Genomic DNA, 12,587 nt, shown 5'->3' with positions numbered 1-12,587 from the left:
AGAGAGAGAGAGAGAAGAAAGAAAGAGAGAGAGAGAGAGAGAGAGAGAGAGAGAGAGAGAGAGAGAGAGAGAGAGAGAGAGAGAGATGAGAGAGAGAGAAAGAAGAAAGAGAGAGAGAGAGAGAGAGAGAGAGAGAGAGAGAGAGCGAGAGAGAGAGAGAGAGAGAGAGAGAGAGAGAGAGAGAGCGAGACAGAGAGCGAGACACAGTGAGAGAGAGAGAGAGACGAGAGAGAGAGAGAGAGAGAGAGAGACAGAGAGAGAGAGAGAGAGAGAGAATCAAGGATAATTATGTTATATTCTACATTGATTAATCTCAGGGTATGTCAGGGTAACATTGATGAATCTCAGGGTATGTCAAGGTAACATTGTAAGCTAGTCCAACAAATGTCCAAAACTTCAAAAATGTTTCTAAGGAAAGTTACAGAGATACTATAGCCGACCCCTAAATTGATGAGAAGAGGTACTTACAGTCTCTCCGCGGCTACCAGTCTTGCCAGAAGCACCAGAGGGACCGGGGGCACCGGGAGGCCGGGAGCACCAGGGGAACCGGCATGACCATTCTCACCACGGTCACCCTGCAATGAACACACACACACAGGGACAAAGAGCCATGAGGTTGGAGTTTCCTTCCTTACATTGTAAAGCGCTGGAAAAGAGCGCCTGGAAGAGCTCTACATAAACCAACAACAGTAAGGGCTCTATTCAATAAGTAAAGTGGAAGTGTTACAGATTGCGCAATAGAAATGTATAGTAATTCCCGTTTGAGCTGACATGTGCAGCGTTTACCTTGAATGCTAAAGCGGGAACATTGCCTTTAAATTTCAATCACGCTGTAATGTTGAACTTCATCGATGCGGATTGAATAGAGCCCTGAGTTTGTCATTCTGTTATCCAGCAGCAGTTTATAACAGCAGTGTCATGGATAGAGTAAGACGTGGTTTGATAGTAGAGGCTTACCTTGGAGCCTGGGGGTCCATCGCGACCGGCAACACCATCGTGACCAGTGGAACCCTCACGACCAGCTTCACCGGGTGCACCAGACAATCCAGGGGGTCCCATGGGGCCAGGGGATCCACGCTCACCGACGAGGCCGCTAGGTCCCTGCTTACCGGGCTCCCCCTGAGAGAGGACAAGGGACAGCTCAAGGGTTAAGACTCTTAGGCTTTGGGAGTAGAGACAAAGAAAGCCATGCGAAAACTTAATAAAATAATAAAGCTAATTTGAGTTGTGAGGTAAGACTTTTGGTAGACGCTCTTATCCAGAGCAACTTACAGGAGCAATTAGGTTTAAGTGCCTTGCTCAAGGACACATCAAAATATTTTTCACCTAGTCAGCTCAGGGATTCGAACAAGCGACCTTTCAGTTACTGGCTCAATGTTCTTAACCGCTAGGCTACCTGGCGCTCTTAAATAGCTACCTGCCGCCGTTAAATAGTAATATGTCGAGAGGGGTGGGGTGGGGTGGTGGGGGGTGCTGTTGATGGGAACACTCACAGCTGGTCCTGGTACTCCTGGGCTACCGCTGGGTCCCCTTCCTCCTGGGCCCCCTACAATACCACGCTGTCCAGCAAGACCTCCGGGTCCGGGGGTTCCTGGGGCTCCCTGGAGAAAAAGGACAGACGGAGGCAAAGATGACAGATTCTTCAATGCAGCAGGGAGAACCAGAACAAGCCTTATGAAGGGAAGCATCACCATGGTTTAAACTTTACTACATTATGTAGCATTACATATTTGGATGTATTATTTTATATATTAATCCATCCCTCCATCGCTCCATCACTCCATCCCTCCATCCATCCATCCCTCCATCCATCCATCCCTCCATCCATCAATCCATCCATCCCCCATCCCTCCATCCCTCCATCGCTCCATCCCTCTATCCATCCATCCCTCCATCCCTCCATCCATCCATCCCTCCATCCCTTCATCCCTCCATCCCTCCATCCCTCCATCCCTCCATCCCTCAATCCCTCCATGGCTCCATCCCTCCATCCCTCCATCCATCCATCCCTCCATCGCTCCATCCCTCCATCGCTCCATCCCTCCATCCCTCCATCGCTCCATCCATCCATCCCTCCATCCCTCCATCGCTCCATCCCTCCATCCCTCCATCGCTTCAGCACTTCATCCTTGATGTTTTGCTCTGTTTGTTTATTGCTGTTGTTGTTGTTTATATGTTTATTGCTCTGTACTTACCATTGGGCCATCGTTACCCTTAGCTCCAGATGGTCCTGAGGATCCTGGAGGTCCGGCGGCTCCAGCCTCACCGGGGCGACCAGCGTGACCAGTTTCACCACGTCCACCCTTCTGTCCCTCTTTACCAGCGGGGCCGGGGGGGCCTGGGGATCCGGGGGCTCCCTGAAAACATTTAGGAGATGAGGGGAGTTTGTTTAGAGCTCATTTGTTAAGTATTACAGTGTGTGAGTTAAGGATTTTTAACTCAAAAAGCCAAACTTGATATGTTTCAGTGTGCATGAATGGGCCTGTTTGTGTCATGAGCCTCTCACTCCACCGGGTTACCACCTTAATTTTCTTCCACTCTGCTCACCACTCTCTCTACTCAGCCTAACTAGCTCCACCTGTCCCTGCTCTGCTCTGCTCTAATTACTCTGCCAGCTGCGCTGCATTACCCACTACCTCTCCCAGTATTTAAGGCCCTGTCTTTCAGCTCTCCGGTGTCAGATCGTCTGCAAAGCTCACACCCGGAACCTGTTTGCTCGCGCTTCTGGCTCACCCTGGTTTTGTGACCCCGGACCTGCCTGAATTTTTGGATACTCTTCTGCCCCAGGAGATCCAGACCTGCTTCTGCCATAACGACTCCTGACTACTCTTCAATCCCGGTAACTCTGACCAGCCTTCTGCCTTGCTACTACGTATTTTGGATTTCCCTTGAACTGTACTGCTGCCTTGTTTCATTCCGCCCTGTTGTGTCTGTGTCTCCCCCCCCCAGGACTTCTGGACCACCCACCACCGGCTTCATAGGACGCATCGCTGCCACTGGGGGGGGCACAGACCCAGCACATTGGACGGGATCCCTGTTACCCCTGGAGCCTTCATTCACTCCCTACTTCCCTTTTCCCTTAAGTTTTAATAAACTTTCTGGTGTGACGCAATTGTGGTCCTCTGGTCGTCTGTCTGAACCGTGACAGTACGATCTGACCATTATGGACTCAGCGCACACTTTCCCCGACATGGAAACCGATGAGCATGAGCAGCAGTTCCAGCAGCAGCAACAACAACTCGCCATGATCATTCAACTCCTCACCAACCTTACCCCAGCCAGTCTGCCCACCAGCCCTGCCCCCGAGTTACCTGCCCCGGTCATTGCAGCCGCTGCTCCGGAACCCAAGATTGGAAACCCCGAGCGGTTCAACGGCGATTCAACCCAGGTCCGGCCATTCCTGACTAGCTGCCGACTTCAGTTCTCCTTGCAGCCAAGGACCTTCGCCACGGAGGGGGCTAAAGTTGGGTATGCCATCACTCACCTGACGGGCCGAGCTCGACTCTGGGGAACAGCAGAGTTCGAACGTCAAACCCCCGCATGTGCAACCTTCGACCTGTTTGCTGAGGAGATGCTGAAGGTGTTTGACCTGGATTCACCAACCGCAGAGGCGTCTCGTGAACTGTTCAGTATTCGACAAGGCAGACGTACAGTCGCAGACCATTCCATCGACTTCCGAACCCTGGCTAGACGAAGTTCTTGGAACACACCATCGTTGGTGGACGCGTTCTTCCATAGTTTGGCTGACTATATCAAGGACGAGTTGGTCTCCCATGAACTGCCTTCCACTCTTGATGAAGCCATCGCACTGACTGTCAGGATCGACAGAAGGATACAGACCCGTCGTCGTGAGAGGGGGCGCCAAGGTCCACCTACTACCGGCATTCGGAGAGATCCGACTAGGCTCCTGTCATCTACTGCCACTCACCCAGGTCAGCTTGATCAGTCTGAGCCTATGGAGATTGGGCGAGCCTCTCTCACTCCTGCAGAGCGCCAGCGCCGCTTCACCTCAAACCTCTGCCTCTATTGTGGAGGTGATGGACATCGTGTGGTAACCTGCCCTTTAAAGGGCCGAAGCTCACCGGGCATAGGGGGAGTCCGGTTGAGTTCAATGACCATTCAGTCCTCCGACCGCAAACCCCTGCTGCAAGTTCACCTCCGCCTCTCTGACTCAACTCACACCCTGGCTGCTCTGGTGGATTCTGGCGCCGAAGCCAACATAATGGACATCAAGCTGGCACGCCAACTGGGACTGGAGAACCTCCGTTTGACACCTCCTATTCCTGCCCGGGCACTGGACGGACACTTACTCGGATCGGTCACTCATGTCACGGCCCCGGTCTCGATGGGTCTGTCCGGAAACCATCAAGAAACTATCCAGTTTCACCTGCTCCCCTCTCCAGGCCAACCCCTCATCCTGGGTTACCCATGGCTCCGCCGGCACAACCCTCAGCTCGACTGGGTGACCGGGGTGATCAGGGAGTGGGGAGAGGACTGCCACCGAACCTGCCTGCTTGCTGCCGCACTACCCCCTCGGCCAGTACCTACTAACTCCGCTCCTGACCTCTCCAATGTCCCAGAATGCTACCATGGTCTCAGAGAGGTGTTTAACAAAGCAAGAGCCACATCTCTGCCCCCTCACCGACCGTACGACTGTGCCATCGACCTCCTCCCTGGAACAGCCCCTCCAAAGGGTCGTCTTTATTCGTTGTCTGCTCCTGAAAGAAAGTCCATGGAGGACTACATCAATGGCTCTCTGTCCGCAGGATTAATCCGTTCATCTTCATCTCCTGCTGGTGCTGGCTTCTTCTTTGTGGGGAAGAAGGACGGATCTCTTCGCCCCTGCATCGACTACAGGGGACTCAACGACATCACAGTGAAGAACCGTTACCCTCTGCCTCTGCTCACCTCTGCTTTTGAGTTGCTCCAGGGAGCCACTGTTTTTACCAAGTTGGATCTCAGAAACGCTTACCACCTAGTGCGGATCCGGGAGGGAGATGAATGGAAAACCGCATTCAATACACCAACAGGCCACTACGAGTATCTGGTTATGCCTTTTGGCCTCACCAATGCTCCTGCTGTGTTCCAGGCTCTAGTGAATGATGTACTGCGGGACATGTTAAACAAGTTTGTCTTCGTTTACCTGGATGACATCTTAATCTACTCCAGAAACCTGTCTGAACACACACGCCATGTCCAGCAAGTCCTTCATCGTCTTCTGGAGAATTCCCTCTACGCCAAGGCAGAGAAATGTGAGTTTCACGTCAAGACAGTGGCCTTCCTGGGGTACATAGTGGCAGAGGGAAGTATCCAAATGGATCCTGCCAAAGTATCAGCAGTCACTTCATGGCCAGTTCCGGAGAACAGAAAGAAGCTGCAACAGTTTCTGGGGTTTGCTAACTTCTATAGAAAGTTTATCCGGAACTACAGTACCGTTGCTGCCCCTCTCACTGCTCTAACCAGCACCAAGCAACCCTTCACCTGGACCCCAGCAGCCGACAAAGCCTTCAGTACCCTCAAGGTGAGGTTCACCTCCGCTCCCATCCTCCAGATGCCTGATGTGGACCGGCAATTCATTGTGGAGGTGGACGCCTCGGATGTGGGAGTTGGTGCTGTGATTTCTCAGTGGGCTGCGGAGGATAGGAAGCTCCATCCCTGTGCCTTTTTCTCACGTCGGTTGTCCCCCTCTGAGTGCAATTACGACATAGGGAACCGTGAGCTGCTGGCTGTGAAGCTTGCCTTGGAGGAGTGGCGTCACTGGCTGGAGGGGTCCACCATTCCATTTCTCGTTTGGACCGATCATAAGAACTTGGAGTACATCCGCACGGCCAAACGGTTGAACTCCAGGCAGTCCCGCTGGGCCCTGTTCTTCACCAGGTTTAATTTCACTCTGTCATACCGGCCTGGATCACGTAACACCAAGCCAGACGCCCTCTCCCGTCAATTCCAGAAGGATGACACCCCCTCCAAGGACCCTGTGTCGATTCTGCCAAGTCCCTGCATCGTTGCAGCTCTGACCTGGGCTGTTGAGGAACAGGTGCTGGAGGCTCTCCGTAACCAGCCAGGTCCCAGCACTTGCCCAGCTGACCGCCTTTTTGTCCCCGAAGACCTGAGGTCCCAGGTCGTTCAGTGGGGACATGACTCCCGCCTAGCTTGTCACCCTGGCTCCACCCGCACTTACAACCTGCTCGCCCAGAGGTTCTGGTGGCCCTCTCTGAGAAAGGATGTACGGGAATTCGTCCAAGCCTGCCCCATCTGCAACCAACACAAGTCGTCCTGCCAGCCCCCAGCCGGATTGCTGCAGCCCCTGCCTGTGCCCAGACGTCCCTGGTCTCACATCGCCCTTGACTTTGTCACGGGGCTGCCCCCTTCAAGGGGCATGACCGTCATTCTCACCATAGTTGACCGTTTCAGCAAGATGGCACACTTCATTCCCCTCCCCAAGCTCCCAACCGCCAAGGAGACCGCCCAGGTGGTCCTGGAACACGTCTTCCGGATCCACGGACTGCCAAAGGATGTAGTTTCTGACCGTGGTCCACAATTCTCCTCCGCTTTTTGGAAGGAGTTCTGTCACCTGCTGGGAGCCACAGTCAGTCTGACTTCCGGATTCCATCCCCAATCCAATGGGCAGTCAGAGCGGGCTAATCAGGAGCTCGAGAAGGCACTGCGATGCATGACTTCACGCAACCCCCACTCCTGGTCGCAGCAATTGACATGGGTGGAGTACGCACACAATTCTCTGATCTGCTCTGCCATCGGTATGTCCCCTTTCCAATGTGTTTATGGATACCAGCCTCCTCTATTTGCCAGCCAGGAAGAGGAGGTTACTTGCCCATCTGCACTTGCTTTTGCCCGTCGATGTCGCCGCACCTGGTCACAAGCCCGAGCCACACTCCTCAGATCCGTTGCCAGCTACACTACCGGGGCCAACCGTCGGAGAATTCCTGCTCCCACCTACCATGTTGGTCAAAGGGTGTGGTTGTCATCGAAGAACCTGCCACTCAGGGTGGAGTCGCAGAAGCTGGCACCTCGGTTCATTGGTCCATTCCCTATCATAAGAGTGATTAGCCCAACTGCTGTCCGGCTCCAACTGCCTAATTCCCTGAGGGTGCACCCCACTTTCCATGTGTCTAAGATTAAGCCCATCCATGAGAGTCCGCTGGTCCCTGCTGCGCCTTGTCCTCCTCCTCCACGGCTCGTCGATGGTGGTCTGGTTTACACCGTCCGCCGCCTGCTTCGGTCCAGACGGAGGGGTAGGGGTCTCCAGTACCTCATTGACTGGGAGGGCTATGGACCTGAGGAAAGGACCTGGGTGCCAGCTAGTCGGATTGTGGATAGGACTCTCATCACCGCTTTCCACCAACGGCATCCTGATCAACCTGCAATCCGTAGGGGCCGCCCCAGAGGGGTCCCTAACCGTCCTGCCCGCTCGGCTTCCTGTCCTGTGCCTGATCCTGTCTCGGGACCTGTCCCATCTCCCGACCACGGCCCTCCGGCTTCCTCCGAGGATGAGGACGTTCACTCGGACCGTTCGGAGGAGTTCTAGCCCTCCTCCGGCTCCCCTCCTCCCGCCCGGCGTGGTGTTGCTCTTGGGACTTCTGGGGCCGTCCCTTGGGGGGGGGGTTCTGTCATGAGCCTCTCACTCCACCGGGTTACCACCTTAATTTTCTTCCACTCTGCTCACCACTCTCTCTACTCAGCCTAACTAGCTCCACCTGTCCCTGCTCTGCTCTGCTCTAATTACTCTGCCAGCTGCGCTGCATTACCCACTACCTCTCCCAGTATTTAAGGCCCTGTCTTTCAGCTCTCCGGTGTCAGATCGTCTGCAAAGCTCACACCCGGAACCTGTTTGCTCGCGCTTCTGGCTCACCCTGGTTTTGTGACCCCGGACCTGCCTGAATTTTTGGATACTCTTCTGCCCCAGGAGATCCAGACCTGCTTCTGCCATAACGACTCCTGACTACTCTTCAATCCCGGTAACTCTGACCAGCCTTCTGCCTTGCTACTACGTATTTTGGATTTCCCTTGAACTGTACTGCTGCCTTGTTTCATTCCGCCCTGTTGTGTCTGTGTCTCCCCCCCCCAGGACTTCTGGACCACCCACCACCGGCTTCATAGGACGCATCGCTGCCACTGGGGGGGGCACAGACCCAGCACATTGGACGGGATCCCTGTTACCCCTGGAGCCTTCATTCACTCCCTACTTCCCTTTTCCCTTAAGTTTTAATAAACTTTCTGGTGTGACGCAATTGTGGTCCTCTGGTCGTCTGTCTGAACCGTGACAGTTTGATTGATTGGTGAGTAGATGAGGAGCTACAAAGGTGACCTTACACTTCCACCAGGAGGGCCAACTCTTCCACTAGGACCAGGCATACCAGAAGCACCCTATGGACATGATCACGCACACGCACACACACGCACACACACACACACACACACACACACACACACACACACACACACACACGCACACACAGGAATACAGATCAGCTTTCATTTAAAAAAAACATACTTTACATTTTTATTCAGTTTAAAGCAATTAAAAGCTAGTGTTGTTATGAATGATTTGAGGAGGAGTTTAAAGTTCTTACAGGGGACCCAGGGGCACCACGAGTTCCTTTAGTACCAGCATTACCAGCAGGACCCTGAGGACACAAACAGCAGGGAGTTAGGCCACCTAGTCAGTCCTCAGCACCTTCTCCTAATGGTGAGAGACTATTTCAACCGGTCACTGGATTACAGCACATTAAGGATATACAAGGGTGGCCTGTTAGCTAGCTAAAAGTAACTTGTCCTGTATATCTGCAAACTATTCCTGAATTGGTTGATTCAGGAACAAACAGCATACAGCAAAATGTATATTTCTATCTGTCTTGGAGATTTGAGATTTGAGCTTGTAGTTCAAACAAATCTGTAGGTTCAGGAGTTAAAGTTTATAGGACAGCCTCAGATAGCCATACCTGAGGTCCAGGAGCACCAACCGGTCCACCGGGCCCAGGAGCACCAGCATCACCCTTGGGGCCATTGTTACCAGTCTCTCCCTTGTTGCCGGGCTGACCGTCAGCGCCCTGAAGCGGGGACAGAGAAGAAGAAAGGACGGGGCTGGGTCAGGGCTGGGTCAGGGCTGAGTTATAGGACTCCACCTGGAAACAGAACTGTAACCAGCTTCAGAGTGTTCTGGACTGGACCTGACTGGGTGATGATGCTACTCACAGGGGGTCCAGCGAATCCAGCAGGTCCAGGGGCACCATGCTCACCACGCTCGCCCTAGAGGATTATGGGTAGAAAACACACAGGGTCAGAGGTTGGGAATGAAAAAATTATACATTAAAAAGCTGATTTTTTTCAAAATAGTGGATCATACACAGGCATTTCATCAATGTGCTTTGTTCAGTGTGATAAAGATAAATGGCATGCCATCAATGTGCGCATTACACCGCTGTCATAAGCAGGTGAGCATGTAGTATGTCATTGGAAGTTACTCACAGGGGAGCCGCGACCTCCAGTGGGACCAGGGGGGCCGCCAAGACCACCCTCACCCTAAACACAGAGAGAAAAAGAGGAGGGAGAGGAGGGGAGAGGAGGGAGAATAGGGGAGACGTGGGAGAGGAGGGGAGAGAAGGGAGAAGAGGGGAGAGGTGGGAGAGGAGGGGAGAGAAGGGAGAGGAGAGGAGGGGAGAGGAGGGAGAGGAGGGGAGAGGAGGGGAGAGGAGGGGAGAGGTGGGAGAGGTGGGAGAGGAGGGGAGAGAAGGGAGAGGAGGGGAGAGGAGGGAGAGGAGGGGAGAGGTGGGAGAGGAGGGGAGAGGTGGGAGAGGAGGGGAGAGGAGGGGAGAGAAGGGAGAGGAGGGGAGAGGTGGGAGAGGAGGGGAGAGAAGGGAGAGGAGGGGAGAGGTGGGAGAGGAGGGGAGAGGAGAAGAGAGGAGGGAGAGGACGGGAGAGGAGAGGAGGGAGAGGAGGGGAGAGGTGGGAGAGGAGGGGAGAGTAGGGGAGAGGTGGGAGAGGAGGGGAGAGGTGGGAGAGGAGGAAGAAGAGGGGAGAGGAGGGAGAGGAGGGAGAAGAGGGAGAGGTGGGGAGAGTGGCGATCAGATAAGATTAGAACTATCTCATATTTGAATGAAGATTTACCAAAACAATCCTATCCATCAAGGCTGTAGCTACACAGTTGTTTAATCAAACTGTTTACTGGGTAATCAAACCATTTACTGGGTAATCAAACCGTTTACTGGGTAATCAAACCGTTTACTGGGTAATCAAACCATTTACTGGGTAATCAAACCGTTGACTGGGTAATCAAACCGTTTCAATCCAAACTGCTTTTTGCTCTTACCTTCTCTCCATGAGCACCAGGGGGTCCGGGGGGTCCGATGGGTCCAGTCATACCGCGCATGCCGTCTTTTCCTGGACCACCGTCGGCTCCCTTGGGGCCACCATCACCTCTTTCTCCCTTGGCACCGGGGTTGCCACCTGAGCCACGCTCTCCGGGCATCCCCTGCAGACCTGGAGCTCCCATACCGCCAGGGGCACCAGCAGCACCAGTCTCACCCTGGACAGAGATGGTAGACAGAGAGACATTAAACCAATAGAGATGGTAGACAGAGAGACATTAAACCAATAGAGATGGTAGACAGAGAGACATTAAACCAATAGAGATGGTAGACAGAGAGACATTAAACCAATAGAGATGGTAGACAGAGAGACATTAAACCAATAGAGATGGTAGACAGAGAGACATCTAACCAATAGAGATGGTAGACAGAGAGACATTAAACCAATAGAGATGGTAGACAGAGAGACATTAAACCAATAGAGATGGTAGACAGAGAGACATTAAACCAATAGAGATGGTAGACAGAGAGACATTAAACCAATAGAGATGGTAGACAGAGAGACATTAAACCAATAGAGATGGTAGACAGAGAGACATCTAACCAATAGAGATGGTAGACAGAGAGACATTAAACCAATAGAGATGGTAGACAGAGAGACATTAAACCAATAGAGATGGTAGACAGAGAGACATCTAACCAATAGAGATGGTAGACAGAGAGACATTAAACCAATAGAGATGGTAGACAGAGAGACATCTAACAAATAGAGATGGTAGACAGAGAGACATTAAACCAATATAGATGGTAGACAGAGAGACATTAAACCAATAGAGATGGTAGACAGAGAGACATCTAACCAATATAGATGGTAGACAGAGAGACATTAAACCAATAGAGATGGTAGACAGAGAGACATTAAACCAATAGAGATGGTAGACAGAGAGACATCTAACCAATAGAGATGGTAGACAGAGAGACATCTAACCAATAGAGATGGTAGACAGAGAGACATTAAACCAATAGAGATGGTAGACAGAGAGACATCTAACCAATAGAGATGGTAGACAGAGAGACATCTAACCAATAGAGATGGTAGACAGAGAGACATTAAACCAATAGAGATGGTACACAGAGAGACATTAAACCAATAGAGATGGTACACAGAGAGACATTAAACCAATAGAGATGGTAGACAGAGAGACATTAAACCAATATAGATGGTAGACAGAGAGACATTAAACCAATAGAGATGGTAGACAGAGAGACATTAAACCAATAGAGATGGTAGACAGAGAGACATTAAACCAATAGAGATGGTAGACAGAGAGACATTAAACCAATATAGATGGTAGACAGAGAGACATTAAACCTCCTATAGCATTGTACCAAAATAAAATATAAACAAAAAGGAACAGAGATGGTAGACAGAGAGACACACACATTAAACCTCCTTTTGCTTTGTGTCTAAATAATATATGTACAAAAATGTTAGATCCATCAAAATATTTGTTGCGGTGCAAAAATAAATAAGAAAAGGACAAATGATATGGTTGTATGGGGCCTAATGTAATTATCAGTCCTTGGATCAACATAAGGACCAACTGAATTATTTCATCAATGATGTCATCTGTATCTGTGTTCTCCAGTGTTCTCTTACCCTAGCACCATCGTTACCAGGAGAACCATTGGCTCCACGAGGTCCAGCGGGGCCGGCGGGGCCGAAGCCACCACGCTCACCTGGGAAACCTCTTTCACCCTGAGGAGGTGGAGGTGGAGGAGAGGGGAGGAGAGGAGGAGGAGAGGAGAAGAGGAGAGGAGAGGAGGAGAAGAAGAGGGGAGGAGAGGAGGAGAAGGAGAGGGGAGGAGAGGAGGAGAAGGAGAGGGGAGGAGAGGCGAAGGAGATGAGGGGAGGAAATTAGGAGGAGAAGAGGGGAGGAGAGGAGGAGGAGGAGGAGGAGAGGAGGAGAAGGAGATGAGGGGAGGAGATGAGGAGTAGAAGAGGGGAGGAGAGGAGGAGAAGAGAAGAGGGGAGGAAATGTGGAGGAGATGAGGAGGAGGAGAGGAGAGGAGGAGATGAGGAGGAGATGAGGGGAGGAGATGAGCAGGAGGAGAGGAGGAGGAGAGGAGAGGAGAGGAGGAGGAGATGAGGAGGAGGAGAGGAGGAGAGGAGGAGAGGAGGAGAAGAGGGGAGGTGAGGAGGAGAAGAGAAGAGGGGAGGAGATGTGGAGGAGATAAGGAGGAGGAAAGGAGGAGGAGAGG

The 12,587-nt window shown here is 52.1% G+C and overlaps 1 protein-coding gene across 1 annotated transcript in view; it reads right to left on the bottom strand.

Moving 5' to 3' along the window:
- Positions 1 to 12,587, bottom strand: part of LOC311121042 (uncharacterized protein) — a 35,016-nt gene that overhangs the window by 3,512 nt on the left and 18,917 nt on the right. The window contains exons 31-42 of the mRNA XM_084157919.1: positions 11,986 to 12,084; positions 10,328 to 10,543; positions 9,487 to 9,540; positions 9,214 to 9,267; positions 8,961 to 9,068; positions 8,592 to 8,645; positions 8,332 to 8,385; positions 2,196 to 2,357; positions 1,494 to 1,601; positions 958 to 1,119; positions 469 to 575; positions 303 to 312 (exon numbers count right to left, since the gene is read on the bottom strand). Coding sequence (XP_084014045.1) covers positions 303 to 312; positions 469 to 575; positions 958 to 1,119; positions 1,494 to 1,601; positions 2,196 to 2,357; positions 8,332 to 8,385; positions 8,592 to 8,645; positions 8,961 to 9,068; positions 9,214 to 9,267; positions 9,487 to 9,540; positions 10,328 to 10,543; positions 11,986 to 12,084 — 1,188 coding nt within the window. The remainder of the gene's footprint in view (positions 1 to 302; positions 313 to 468; positions 576 to 957; positions 1,120 to 1,493; positions 1,602 to 2,195; positions 2,358 to 8,331; positions 8,386 to 8,591; positions 8,646 to 8,960; positions 9,069 to 9,213; positions 9,268 to 9,486; positions 9,541 to 10,327; positions 10,544 to 11,985; positions 12,085 to 12,587) is intronic.

The sequence above is a fragment of the Coregonus lavaretus genome, assembly GCF_964263955.1.
Source record: "Coregonus lavaretus genome assembly, chromosome: 1".
Classification (NCBI taxonomy): Eukaryota; Metazoa; Chordata; class Actinopteri; order Salmoniformes; family Salmonidae; genus Coregonus; species Coregonus lavaretus.
This window is presented reverse-complemented; position numbering and strand designations above follow the sequence as displayed.